This window comes from Oryza glaberrima, chromosome 7 (genome assembly GCF_000147395.1).
Source record: "Oryza glaberrima chromosome 7, OglaRS2, whole genome shotgun sequence".
Taxonomy (NCBI): Eukaryota; Viridiplantae; Streptophyta; class Magnoliopsida; order Poales; family Poaceae; genus Oryza; species Oryza glaberrima.
Window position 1 is genome coordinate 26,001,677 of NC_068332.1, and position 12,535 is coordinate 26,014,211.

At 40.7% G+C, this 12,535-nt stretch overlaps 1 protein-coding gene across 1 annotated transcript; it reads right to left on the bottom strand.

Moving 5' to 3' along the window:
* Positions 1-1,441: 1,441 nt before the first annotated feature.
* On the bottom strand, positions 1,442-5,511 carry LOC127779668 (cyclic dof factor 2-like). Its single transcript, XM_052306524.1, has 2 exons — positions 5,374-5,511; positions 1,442-3,244 (listed from the first exon to the last, which is right to left on the bottom strand). Exons 1-2 carry the CDS (start codon positions 5,461-5,463, stop codon positions 1,904-1,906), a joined length of 1,431 nt encoding a protein of 476 aa, XP_052162484.1. The 5' UTR covers positions 5,464-5,511; the 3' UTR covers positions 1,442-1,903.
* Positions 5,512-12,535: the final 7,024 nt, after the last annotated feature.

A 12,535-nucleotide genomic window follows, 5' to 3' on the forward strand; every position in this document is an offset into this window, starting at 1 on the left:
TATAGCCGTCTCGATCGCCAAGCAAATTAATTTGCGTGCGCCCTCATGCATGTAATTTTTGTTTGACGCACGCATGCATGAATGCACTACTAGTACGATTAGTAATGTAGATCATTATTCACTAAAGTGAGAAGCCTCCAAATGTCTTCCAGCTTTTTTTTTCACAAACACGCAAAATATTGCACGTTAATATATTAGAAGAAAAAAAATATTTCGTTATACGACGCAATCAGCCAGACTAGTCTATGCCAAGGGAAGAGAGAAAAAACAAAACAAAAGTTGAAGCTGTAAAAAACAAAGGCCTTCCAGCTAGCTTCACAGATGATAGATTAACCGATCTGGTTCGAAACCTTACCATTTCCTAATATTTGTGTTTTATTCACTGAAGAATAACACCCGGCCGTTTGAATATATTAATGTACAGATATGCATGAACCTGAATTACCAAGCATAGCTATATATTGATAAAATCATTTCATGTGGTAACTCATGCGTCGTATATATAACCGTGTGTGAGAGAGAAATTAGCTTTTATATATATGTATAAAAAAAACTAAAGCGGTTGATCGGTCGGTCGATCTGGTCGCAAGTGGCGAGCTCACCGCCTCTACCAACCAAAAGGAGGCTACCGCGTGTCATTCGTTTTTCTACTACCAAGTACTCCACTCCACTTAAAACTCTCCCTCTCTTTTCTTAATTCTAGCCCAGCTTAGCTACTAGCCTAGTACCAAAAATGCATCGATCGAATGTACTAGTATGTGTTTTCTATGCCCAACTCTGGCAGCAGCAAGCATCAGTCAAACCACTACACTTTTAAGTATCCTACTTACAGAATGCTATTACAATCTTTTAACCAGTTTAATTGGAGCATACTTTGAATGAATCATGAATGGATGCTTGCTTCTGCAACTAGGTTAGGATGCATACCTGCTGCCTGCCTAACATCGGCTTGCGACTGCAGCCACCAAGAAAACAGTGAGCTTGACCCATGCATATGATGCATCCCCTGCCTGCCCACACATGGATCATAGACTATTTAATTTGTTATTCCCTTGCGTTAGTTGTGTTAACACCACCCCCAAAGTTAGTATATATCACAGGATTAAATATACAATTATCAAGTTATCATATCAGATTCCTTTCTACTAGGAGTACTCTGTTTTCCAACAAGTAGGTTAAACTTTTTGAGTGCACTGATGACTGATGAATGCATGCTAGTCTAAGCTCAAGGGTGCCCAACTAACATTCAGTAACAAAGCAATCAATGGAAATGAAAACTGGTCAGTTGTCACATCCACAATAAGCGTACTGAATCAAAAAGGAAAGCTTCAGACTTCGGTCTACATTCTACACAGATGCTAGTATAAAGGCAACACAGCCGAACAAAAGGACAGAGGTACTTCAACTAATGCAGGTCATCATAGAGGTAACTAAGGGATCATTAGAGAACCAAAGAAAGCAACAAGTAAACATCACGCAGACGCAGTACAAAAATGCTAACCATTTCTTCGGAGTTGAACCTCTTGTCAGGCAGCAGATCTTTTTTTTTTTTTTTCCTTTCTGAAACTTGTCAGGTAAATATATGGGCCATTGATCACAGAGCTGAAGGATCAGCAGAATACTATCAGTATCCTTTAGGCAAAGCTATTAACAATTATTATTATTGTACAACAAAACATATGCTGACAGCCTGATCATGAACCCAGTAGACTGGTGCATGCTCCACAGGCAAATTATAGAAAAATGTCAAGAATAGTACTCTTCAGGTTTCAATAGTACAGATCACGCTGCCTCCATGTTTGCAGCAGCGCCTACATCGCCAATCATCCTTCAGGCTGTAGCACTTGCTTAAATTATAGTAGTAACATGTTCTACAATTGTCACACGATTTCTTCAATATACATCACGTTGTCTCCTGGAAAGATTGCGATCGAGATAGAGCTGCTGGATTCGCCTGCAGGACTCGTGCAGCACCGGATATCTGCTCCCTGCTTTCAGGTTTCGACTGGAATGATCTGAACATGCTACGGTCACCAGGTTCAATGCCAAGGGTTGTCCAGATTGAGCTCTTTGCAGCTTCGTCAGGATCATCGATCCGAAGCGTTTTCGGAATCCACAAGTTTTTCTCTGCCTTGTCATCTCCTTGCGGTTTGGAGTCCCTGGAGTGCTTTCCTAGGACAGGAGAGCCGTTGTCTGAACATGTACTAGTGCTTGTAGGAGATGAAGCTGACACGCTGCAATTAGGTTGAATCCATGGCGAGCTCCATGCACCATTTGGCCAGGGAGAAATGAAGGGCCAAACTGAAGATGGAATTACCGGAAAGTATCCTGGTACCGGCATCACTGGTGGCATGCTCCACTGAACACTAGCTGTGCTTCCATTGTCTGAAGAATTTGCTGGTTCAGCTGGTGCTGTGCATACCGGTGGTGCCATGGCAGGAATGCCATTCCATGCTGGACTCCATGGGTACACAAAAGGAGGACCAGGGAAGCATGGTATGGGATGCATGGGAGGGACTCCACTATGCCCAACAATTCCATTTTGATGCCCACTAACTGCTCCATTAACTGGTTCATTCCGGGGACTACCTGAAGTTGTTCCTGAAGCCGGGCAGGTCTGGGTTTCTCCATTTCTGGGTTGTGCTGTTGAGGTAGGCTTGGCATTCTTACTCTGCTCTCCAATTTTCAGCACAGAGGCCATGGAATTACAGAGTGGGGAATCAGGTGCAAATTTAACTGCCGTTGCTGTTTGATCTCCTTTTATAGAGAGTTGATAGAGGGGAGCATCTCCAGCAGGAGCAGCTAGATTGCTGCCCGTGATTAATATACTGCGGTAATTTGCAGTGGAGCTCTTACTCTTGCGCCTACCAGCACCAACAGGGAGGTTCCTCATGCTTCCACCTGCCGTCCAATATCTCTGACAACTCTTGCAAAAATGTCTTGGCTGGTTAATGTTGTAGTTGTTGTAGTAGCAGAACTTTGTATCCATGCTGTTGCAACGAGGACAAGGCAGGATCTTGTCTGGCTTCTTCAGGACCTTCTCTTCACTCGATCCACCACCCTCTGTTTGAGCTGCCTCAGATTTGGACTCTGATCCAGTCATTTCATCATTGCTAGGTGTTTGATTCTCACACTCGCTGGAACTATTAAAGCTAGAACTATTCATCTGATCAGCATCTAACTCCTGATCTGTGCATGGCTTTTCTTCACTGATCCTCATGTCTCCTGTATCCTCACATGAATCCTGACGATCACATAATGACTCAGTAAAACAAGTTGCATTGCAGAAGCAACAAGCATTTTTTTTTTAGAAAACTAGATCAAACAATATGGTATACAAATGCAAGCACTTTATCTACACATTGGGAAAAACAGCACTTAATATGAATTTACGACACCGTATTCACTACAAGCAATTTTTATCTTGAACTAGCTGAACTTCCCGCGTTTTTTTGCGCAAAGCTACATTAATGCTTACAAGCCACGTAGTCGCGCGTTGCGCTACTTTTGATTCTGTATAAGATCTATTAGTTACAGAAGGTCTTAGCATGAGTTAATTTATTTACAAAGTATCCCTTGGTCTAGCTAACTATAGATTTAACTAAATCGTACTATATGAGAAATCACTAGAAGCTTCTTGGTTTTTGTTTTCTTCATTATCTTTGCCCTCTCTCTCTCTTTGTACCATGTGTCTAAGAGGAGGCACTAGAAACCTCCAGAAATTCCCATATGTTTATCAAATTGTTGATTTTTTAGTGCATATGTAACTTTTTGATCCAATGGCTATTATTTATCTAAACTCTTTATTCAATGGTTGATATGTTTTTGATGATGTGGCGTGTTCTCGTGTAAGAAAGCTTGTTACTTCCACTATATAAGATAAGATAAGATTTGGAAGTGACTGCATTTAATATACAGCTATTGCTTATATTACCATAAATGCAATTGTATTTTGTATACAATTATATTGATCAATTGCAGTTATAATATGGACTCGTCGTGATTACTAACATAGATATTTCTCTTCCCCCCCCCTCCCCCTGAATAATGTCGTAATTTTGAGGCCTCGAAGCAAAAATGATGGCTACTTTTGGCCTTCTCTTCAGAATACTATAATAGATGCCTTACTTGCATATGGGCAAAAATTCTTGGCAACTAAGCATGCAATCTCTCGTGGATCATCTTATTTGGTAAGAGTTGGTTAGCATAAGGAGCTTGCTATAGTTCAAATGGCCTAAAAGAATTGATTAATTTGTTTCAAAGGAAGGCATGGCTGGATTTCAGTGGTGGCATAAATTCTCCATGTTGATCTGGGTGATTGCAAGGATGATTAAGGGCATGACTATTGTTTTTGTTGCAAGCGACGGATCCTTTTTATAGCACATCATTTGCATACATCAGTTTCCCATGACTACAGTACAGCAACGAAGTTTGGTAATCCCAACAGTGTTACAGCATATGGTTCTCAGACCTAGTAGCTGCTCTGTGGGTGCAAGTGTCAGACTTCATGTTTGAGATCAGTCCAAGCTGAGTTAGAATCTAGAGGATAAATATTCCCATTTGAAATGTATTTGTGCTTCTGTGCAGAAGCAAGAGCACAAATCAAGCAACATCACGGTAGCAAACTACACAAGCCATTTCTGTCTACAGAGTAGCACCAGAGAGCAACTTCAGAAAACCCCATGAGAGATTTCTACTTAGAATCAGCACCAACCTATTGCCTAGTACTCGAAAGCTGCTTGCAAAATAGTACTAGTACACAAGAGCAGAAGAACTTTTAGAGAGTTGAGTAAACAATTGGACTTCTCTCTTGCTCTGGCTACCCAAACTTCATGTAGAAATAGAGCTAATGAGCGTGCTATTACTATCCATAAGACCCGATCAAAAAATCGGTTTTTTTTTGTAATTATCTCGCTTAATCCAAAAAGGTTGTCACGGTGTCTAACTAATCAATCACCACAGAAAGATGCAAATTACGTGAAGGATTGGAGTGTAACGAGTACAAAATTAAGATCAAGCACATGATTATACTACGAATTAGCTGATATTACTATGCAATTCGACCATATATTGCAGTATTAATCGAACAATTTTATCTATACCTTACTGACCAAGAACTGAAGCAGCTAACACACGGATGGATGTTGTTCCAAACAACTTTACCAATTACAAACAGTCGTACGCGCACGCAAGAACAAAACACTGCAAAATCAGCTCGGAATATAAAAAAAAACCGCACCTTTTTCCTCGAATCAAGTCGCCAAAAAGAACTATAAAAAACAGAAATTTTCACGAACTGAAAGGGGGGAAAACAGAGGAGATTACGAAAAACAGAAAAGAAAAAAAGAAACAGGGGGGTCGAGGCGAGCTCACCTTCTCCGGCGTCTGCGGGGGCGGAGGCACGTGGGATTCCGGCGGCGGCGGCGGCGGGTGAGGAGGGGAGGCGGCGGCGAGGTCGTCCATGGAGATGGTACATGGGCGAGAGAGAGAGAGAGAGAGATCCGACAAGTGGAGTTTGCCATTGGCAACGCTACCACAAAGGGGAAAAAGATTTCCTCTTTCCTTCTTGCACAAACACCCCTGTACTATTAATCAAATTTCATTTTAGTCCTCCTCTCTAAATGGGTCTCTCACTTGCATTGCTTATAGTTATAGCCGCGTGGGTGTTAGCCATGCTTGGCCCATGATGCCTCCATTAGCCTCACATGAGTTATTCACATGCTTTCATAGAAAAACAATTGTAGCAAGACATGCTGTATTTTTATACTCCTAGCTATAAATGAACAAGAGTTTTTCTTCATATGCGTAACAAACACAAATAATAAATTTGTAGCCTCTTAGAAAGTTGGATTTCTTTTCATCTAGCACCTAAATTCAAGCGGTGTTTAGTTTAACACTTCAGCAAAACAACATTAAACATGTACAATGTTTATTAACATTGGGCTCTTAGACTTGCCATCTAGACAACTAACAAATTTGCTAATACTGCGTATGTAATAAAGGAAAAGAAAAGTCATCGATATTAAGCTAAACATCATTTCTTAGTTTAGTCATATAGAAACAAAATAACTTTTTCCTTCATGAGACGGAGAAAATAATAGTAGAGTAAAAAAAATTATTTTGGTGGATTAATATTTAGGGTCTATATAATCCCAACTATTATAAAGTGATAGTATTATAAATGACAAGTATATTGCTTAAAACCCATACAAGACTCTACCTTTCAACGTGTGCCAAAGCTATAAACCAGATTGGATCATGGGAATAGGTACCAAGTTACCAACCAGCATCCACGTGAAGAACAGAATGTTTTTGTAGTTAAGAGATAGTGAAGGGGTTGATTCAACAAAGAGGCAGCTGGGGTTTACTTTACCGGGTCAGGCCGGTGACCGGTGACCGGCGTGCCCGGTCGGAGTCCTAGTCAGCGCGCGGAGAGCGATCCTGGGCCACGAATCCCCCTCCCGTGGGGCCCACCGCCGCCAGATCACCCGGTCGTGTACAACCACCCGGGTGCCCGTACCGGATACACGCGCCCGCCTTAGTTTATTCCGTCTCGTGCCACTTGGAGAACGAGGGTCAATGACAGGTGGGCCAGGGTGCATACCATGGCCCACATGTCACTGCCTTTGATGGTGGGGTGATGAGGTAGCTTGGGTTTTTTTGATGAGGGGGAAAAGTAATGGAGGACGGCAAAAGGCGCTTTCGGCTTTTATTTTAGTGCTTTTGGTTTTATTGGAGGAGCTCCACATGGCCCACGGCCCCTCTCCATTTCTTTTTTTTGTTTTTCCTCTTTTGAGGGTGTTTTTCTTTTAAGGGAGAATGATGATCTGTTTTTGCTACACAAACCTGACCTGTTACTAACAAATTTGTATTTTAAGAAGCATGTGCATATAGCTAGTATTCATACTACATAAAAGAAATCGTTATGCTCAGTCTTTCTTTAAAAAAAAAAGTGTGCAACATATATTATCCTTATCCTTATCCATGTATTATTTCAGCCGTAGCCAACGTAACCCTTAATAACAAGATCTTATCCTAGAGATGAGTGTGCATACATGCAAGTGACCTTTTGCATTTGAATTGTGTTTCTCCGCAGAAAAAAAATATTTCTCTCTGGAATAAAACTTTCTTTCTTTACCTCTGAAAAAAAAAGACTTTCTTTCTAAGAAAATATATTTACAGAACTTCTGCCTCACTTTCGTGAAAAACAAGTAAAAGTAAAATACAGTATAACAAATCAAAGCTGCAAGAGTGGATATTGCGGCAAAATTGGCCCATGTTAGGGAAACCATGGACAGATAGATAGTGTCAGGTCTTTCATGGATAACGCTATGAATGAACAAATGAATGGCTGAAGAGAAAAAAAAAAAAAGGTACTCCGTAAGTATTTCCAGCTACCTTAGCTTAGCAGCAGCACCATGCATGCTGGCCGACATGATGCATACGCTGGTGATCTCACATCTCTTATTATTTTATTTCTTTTCTTCAGTTTCTTTCTGCCTCCACTGATCCACGCATGCAAAATGCAAGCAAAATCTATTTAGGACCTTTTTGGCACAAATGTATAGTAGTGTTGCACATATCCACACATCCACCCTGGCTTCCTTGCAGCCACATGATAAAGATCTTTTCCTGTGCTGCCATTTCTTGGGCAATATATATAATTAATTAATAATACGAAATAATGTTCATACAGTTTGCATCTGGCTTTTGCAACTTGCAAGATCACATGATGGACCATGCATGATGCTGGTCCCTCTATAGTTAACCCTTGGGTACCTAAACAACTGAACTTATGCAGTGGCCACATGATGAAGACTATCTGGTCTTTCCTTGCTCCTCTTGCACAACAAAATTCAGAAAACTAGCTCTCTCTTTTTTTTTATATACATCAACTCAGACAACTACTCCTAGCTAGTACTGCTTGATGCTAAATATATGTTATTAGTATCTCCTATAAACCAAGATTAGATGGGCTGGTCAATCAGTCATAAACAAACATAACCCAAAAATAAATGTGCTTCGGAGAGAGAGAGAGTAGTGGACGGAATAAGGCCAAGAAGAAAACATTGGCACCACAAAACAAAACAATAACGAGTAACAGTTAAGTACTGTTGGATATTTTTATCTGGCTGACGAAGGAGGGGCTTCCTGCCTACCGCCAGTCCTTACTCCAAAATACTACTTTACCCATAAAAAATAAATCTAGGACCGGATGTGACATATTCTAATACTACGAATAGACATATATAGTAATAGGTTGTGTCTAATACTACGAATAGACATATATAGTAATAGGTTGTGTCTTATCCAGTACTAGTTTAGTTTTTTATGGGACGGAGGAAGTACTCCCTTTGTTACTTATTGAATACTTGACACTGACACGGTTAAAATTACACTTTAACCTCTTATTTTATAAAAAAAATAAATACTAAATAAATGTTATATTATCAAAGTGTATAGCAGGCTAATTGTTTCGCCTACCATTGATAAATCGTAAAACAGTGTATAAAAAAGAAAATTGTTGGTAGAACTTTTATATATGTATGTTATTCATGATTTAAAAGTTAATCATAGAAAATAACTACGACGAAGAAACTCTCTAAATCAACTTAAAAAATTTAAATTTTAATAGCAGGTTAAAGGCTGAAAGCTGCAAACAATGGTTTCATATAGTTATAAATATAACCTTAAAAATTTTATGTGTTGGTATAATTATTTAAAACTAAAGTGTCGTACCTAACAATGTATACACTTATTCGAGATCGGAGAGAGGGGTAGTATTTTCGTTGGAACTTAAGGAAAGAGAGACTAAAGTTTAGTCACTCTCTCTCAAACACCCCCTAAATACAGAATACTCGTGCACTTACCAACATGGCAACATGCACTTTACAATTGAACTACAAATGGCAAGGGAAAAAAATTAAAAATATCCGTGTGCATCCACTCAGCTCTTGTCCTTTCCCGAAAAAGATCTAGGCCCATTCCAAAGAGAGAAAAAAGAGTGGCCACGTAGTGTACTTTCAGTTTCCAATTTCAATTTTTTGTAAAAGGCCTCCATGATTCGTGCCGGACCGAAGTGTCAGCCATTCAGCTCTATCACATGATGAATATTTTACTGAGGAATCACATGATAAATCCGAAGCCCAATGTAGTTCAAACAGTAGCTTAATTAGGTTGTGTGTGTTTTATTGTGATGGGTTGAGTTTAGATAACATGCCCAATGTAGTTCAAACAGTAGCTTAATTAGCTGGCGTTGCGGCTGAGGCCCCACATGCGCTCCTTGGTCTCCATCAACCAAAGCGCCTTCATCAAGGGAAGAAGCATTCATGACAACTTCCTCTTTGTGAGCAACATGGCCAGAAGATTTCACCGTACGAATCGGCCGATGCTCCTCTTCAAGCTCGACATCACGAAAGCATTTGATTCTATTCGTTGGGACTACTTGATGGCCCTTTTGCAACGCCTAGGCTTTCCTGTAAAATGGAGAGACTGGCTAGGTGCCCTCCTCTACACATCTACCTTGCAAGTTCTTCTCAACGGCATCCCTAGTCAAAGAATCACGCATGGCAGAGGACTTCGGCAGGGAGACCCGCTATCTCCGCTCCTTTTTGTCCTAGCAATCGACCCTCTCCAACGTCTCCTTACAAAGGCAACAGACCTAGGTTCGCTCTCTAAGCTTCGAGGCAAAATGCATCGCCTGAGAACATCTATGTATGCAGATGACACTGCCATTTTCGTCAATCCCACAAGAGGGGATGTCCAAGCGCTCACGGAAATCCTGCAACGTTTCGGCACGGCCACTGGACTCGTTACCAACTTCCAAAAATCTCAAGTCGCGGCCATCAAATGCAATAACATTGATTTGGACGACGTCCTAGAGGGAGTCCCAGCAGTGAGAGCATGCTTCCCGATCAAATACCTGGGACTCCCCCTGATCCTCGGGCGGATGCGAAAGGCGGACATGCAACACATCTTTGATAAGATCACAGGGCGTATAACAGGATGGAGAGGCAAAAACATGGGACTTGCCGGGAGGTCCACACTTGTAAAATCAATGCTGACGGCGCAGCCAATCTACTTACTGACTGCTCTGAAAACTTCAAAGGAAGCCTTGGAGTGCCTAGACAAGCAACGGCGACGTTTTCTCTGGGCTGGCACGGGGGACATCACGGGTGGAAAATACAAAGTCAATTGGACAAAGACGTGTCTGTCAACTAGGCAAGGAGGCCTCGGGGTCCTGAACCTAGAAAAATTCACGAGAGCCCTGCGTCTACGCTGGCTGTGGCATGAATGGAAGGACCCAAACAAGCCATGGGTTGGTCTCGAGATCCCCTGCGACGAAGTAGACAAGAGTTTGTTTGCCGCATCCACTAAGATAACCATTGGTGATGGGAATATAGCGTGATTCTGGGACTCTACGTGGATTGATGGGAGAAGACCAAAGGACCTCATGCCCCTAGTATACGCAATTTCTAAGAAGAGGAAAAAGACCCTGCGCCAAGGAAAGGAGAATGATGCCTGGGTAGGTGATTTGGCACTGGAGACAAACCCAGTAATTACAGTGGCCCTTTGTGGAGCAGCTGGTTGCCCTATGGACTGCAGTCCACAACGTGCAGTTAGAAGAAGAAGAGTCAGACCAAATCGCCTGGAAGTTCACTCCTCATGGGCACTACTCGGCTTCATCGGCCTACAAAGCGCAGTGTGTTGGCGCGCCTGACACAACTTTTGACTTCTTGATCTGGAAGGTCTGGGCACCCGGAAAATGCAAACTCCACGCTTAACTTATCATACAGAATAGGGTTTGGACCTCTGACCGGCTTGCGACCAGGGGTTGGCAAAATAATGGCAGGTGCCCTCTCTGTAGAAGAGAAGATGAAACGGCTTTGCATCTTGTCGCTGAGTGCAGGTATACGAGACGGATTTGGAACCTCGTTGCGACATGGGTAGGGTTCCACCAGCTAGAACCCGACGCTGGGGGTTGGCGCAATCGGTCAAAGATTGGTGGGAAATGCTGGCCTCTGTGTCTGGCGTCCCCAAGAAGGGACTCCGCACCCTGATTCTACTCATCGTATGGGAAGTCTAGAAGGAGCGAAATAGGAGGATATTTGATCATAAGGAAACCGCAACCTCGTATCTCCTTTCAAAGATAAAAGAAGAGGCTGGCATGTGGGCCTTGGCAGGCGCCAAGCGTCTTGGAGAGATCATCCCGCAGTTTATATAGTGTACAGCTTTCCTTGTTTTTTGCTTTTTCTTTACCCCTAGGGGTTGTATTTTTCTCCTGCTATATTCAATGAATAAGCACATTCTTGTGTTGGTTCCTTTCAAAAAAAAAAGATAACATCACTTACTTTGTTATGCAAATACTTCTTGAAATTCTTAGGAGAACTAGTAGTAGGTTGATCTTAATCAGATGAGTATGGTTTTCAAAATTGCGGCAACTAATTTCGTGTTAGAATAAATTTATAAAACGTAATAAGCTTATGTCTATTGGAGGTAGATCTACATATAACATTTATTTTTTTAAAAAGTAGTATTTGAGAAATTATTGGAAGTTAGAATTTTAAAGGGACCATCAAATATTTATGAGTGACGCGATGTGCCAGCTGCTGCCAAAGCTCAAGTCTGAAGAAAGAGTACAGTACGCAATTCTTCAGGCCTATTTTAGATGGGCCTTACTCTGGGCTCATCTTTGTCTAAAGACCTGTAAAATTCCAGCCCATACATGTGAATTGGCCAGGATTGAGGCCCATATCAGCGAGGTACATGACAGAATTTTTTTTATTTATACATTTTTTATTAAAATATTTACAAAAATATTTTTTTATTTCGAAAATTTACAAATCTAATCGCCTGCCGCTATTTAGAAGGGCGATTTAAAAATCGCCCTCCCAAAGGGCGGCAAGGGACCTAAATGCAAAATTTTTATTTGTGTTCAAACCCTTTTCACCGGTTTTAATTGCTTAAAAACTAATAATGCTTATTCGATACTTCAAATGATTTTAAATGAAAAAGTGATAAACTACAAAGTTATAGATCTCATCAAGATCTACAACTTTTATATAAAGTTTATCTCCATCCAATGTCGTTTGAGATGTAGATCTGAGATTTTTTAAAATGTGTTTTATATTTTGTAACGAATATTTGAATATCTAAAACATCTTAAATGAAAAAGTTGTTAACTACAAAGTTGTAGATCTCCTTGAGCTCTACTATTTTGATATAAAGTTTTATTTCATCTGACTTTATATAATATAATTTTAAATTATAAAATCATAGAGCTAACAAGTTGTACTGGAAAATTTGCATTTAGATTCCTTGCCGCCCTCAGGAAGGGCGATTTTTAAAAATCGCCCTCCCAAAGGGCGGCAGGCGATTAGATTTATAAATTTTTGAAACAAAAAATTATTTTTTAAATATTTTAATAAAAAAATATATAAATAAAAAAAATTCGTACATGACACACATTGGAATATCTGCCGAAGTGAGAAATGGATAATGGAAAAGCGAAAGCATGTACGGGAATTTTCAGAGA

Bases quoted from the DNA above. Each gene is read 5' to 3' on its own strand.
- LOC127779668 (XM_052306524.1), bottom strand. From the start codon at position 5,463: ATGGACGACCTCGCCGCCGCCTCCCCTCCTCACCCGCCGCCGCCGCCG. The intron at 3,245-5,373 runs GTGAGCTCGCCT...TGTGATCGTCAG, and splicing joins CCCCGCAGACGCCGGAGAAG to GATTCATGTGAGGATACAGG.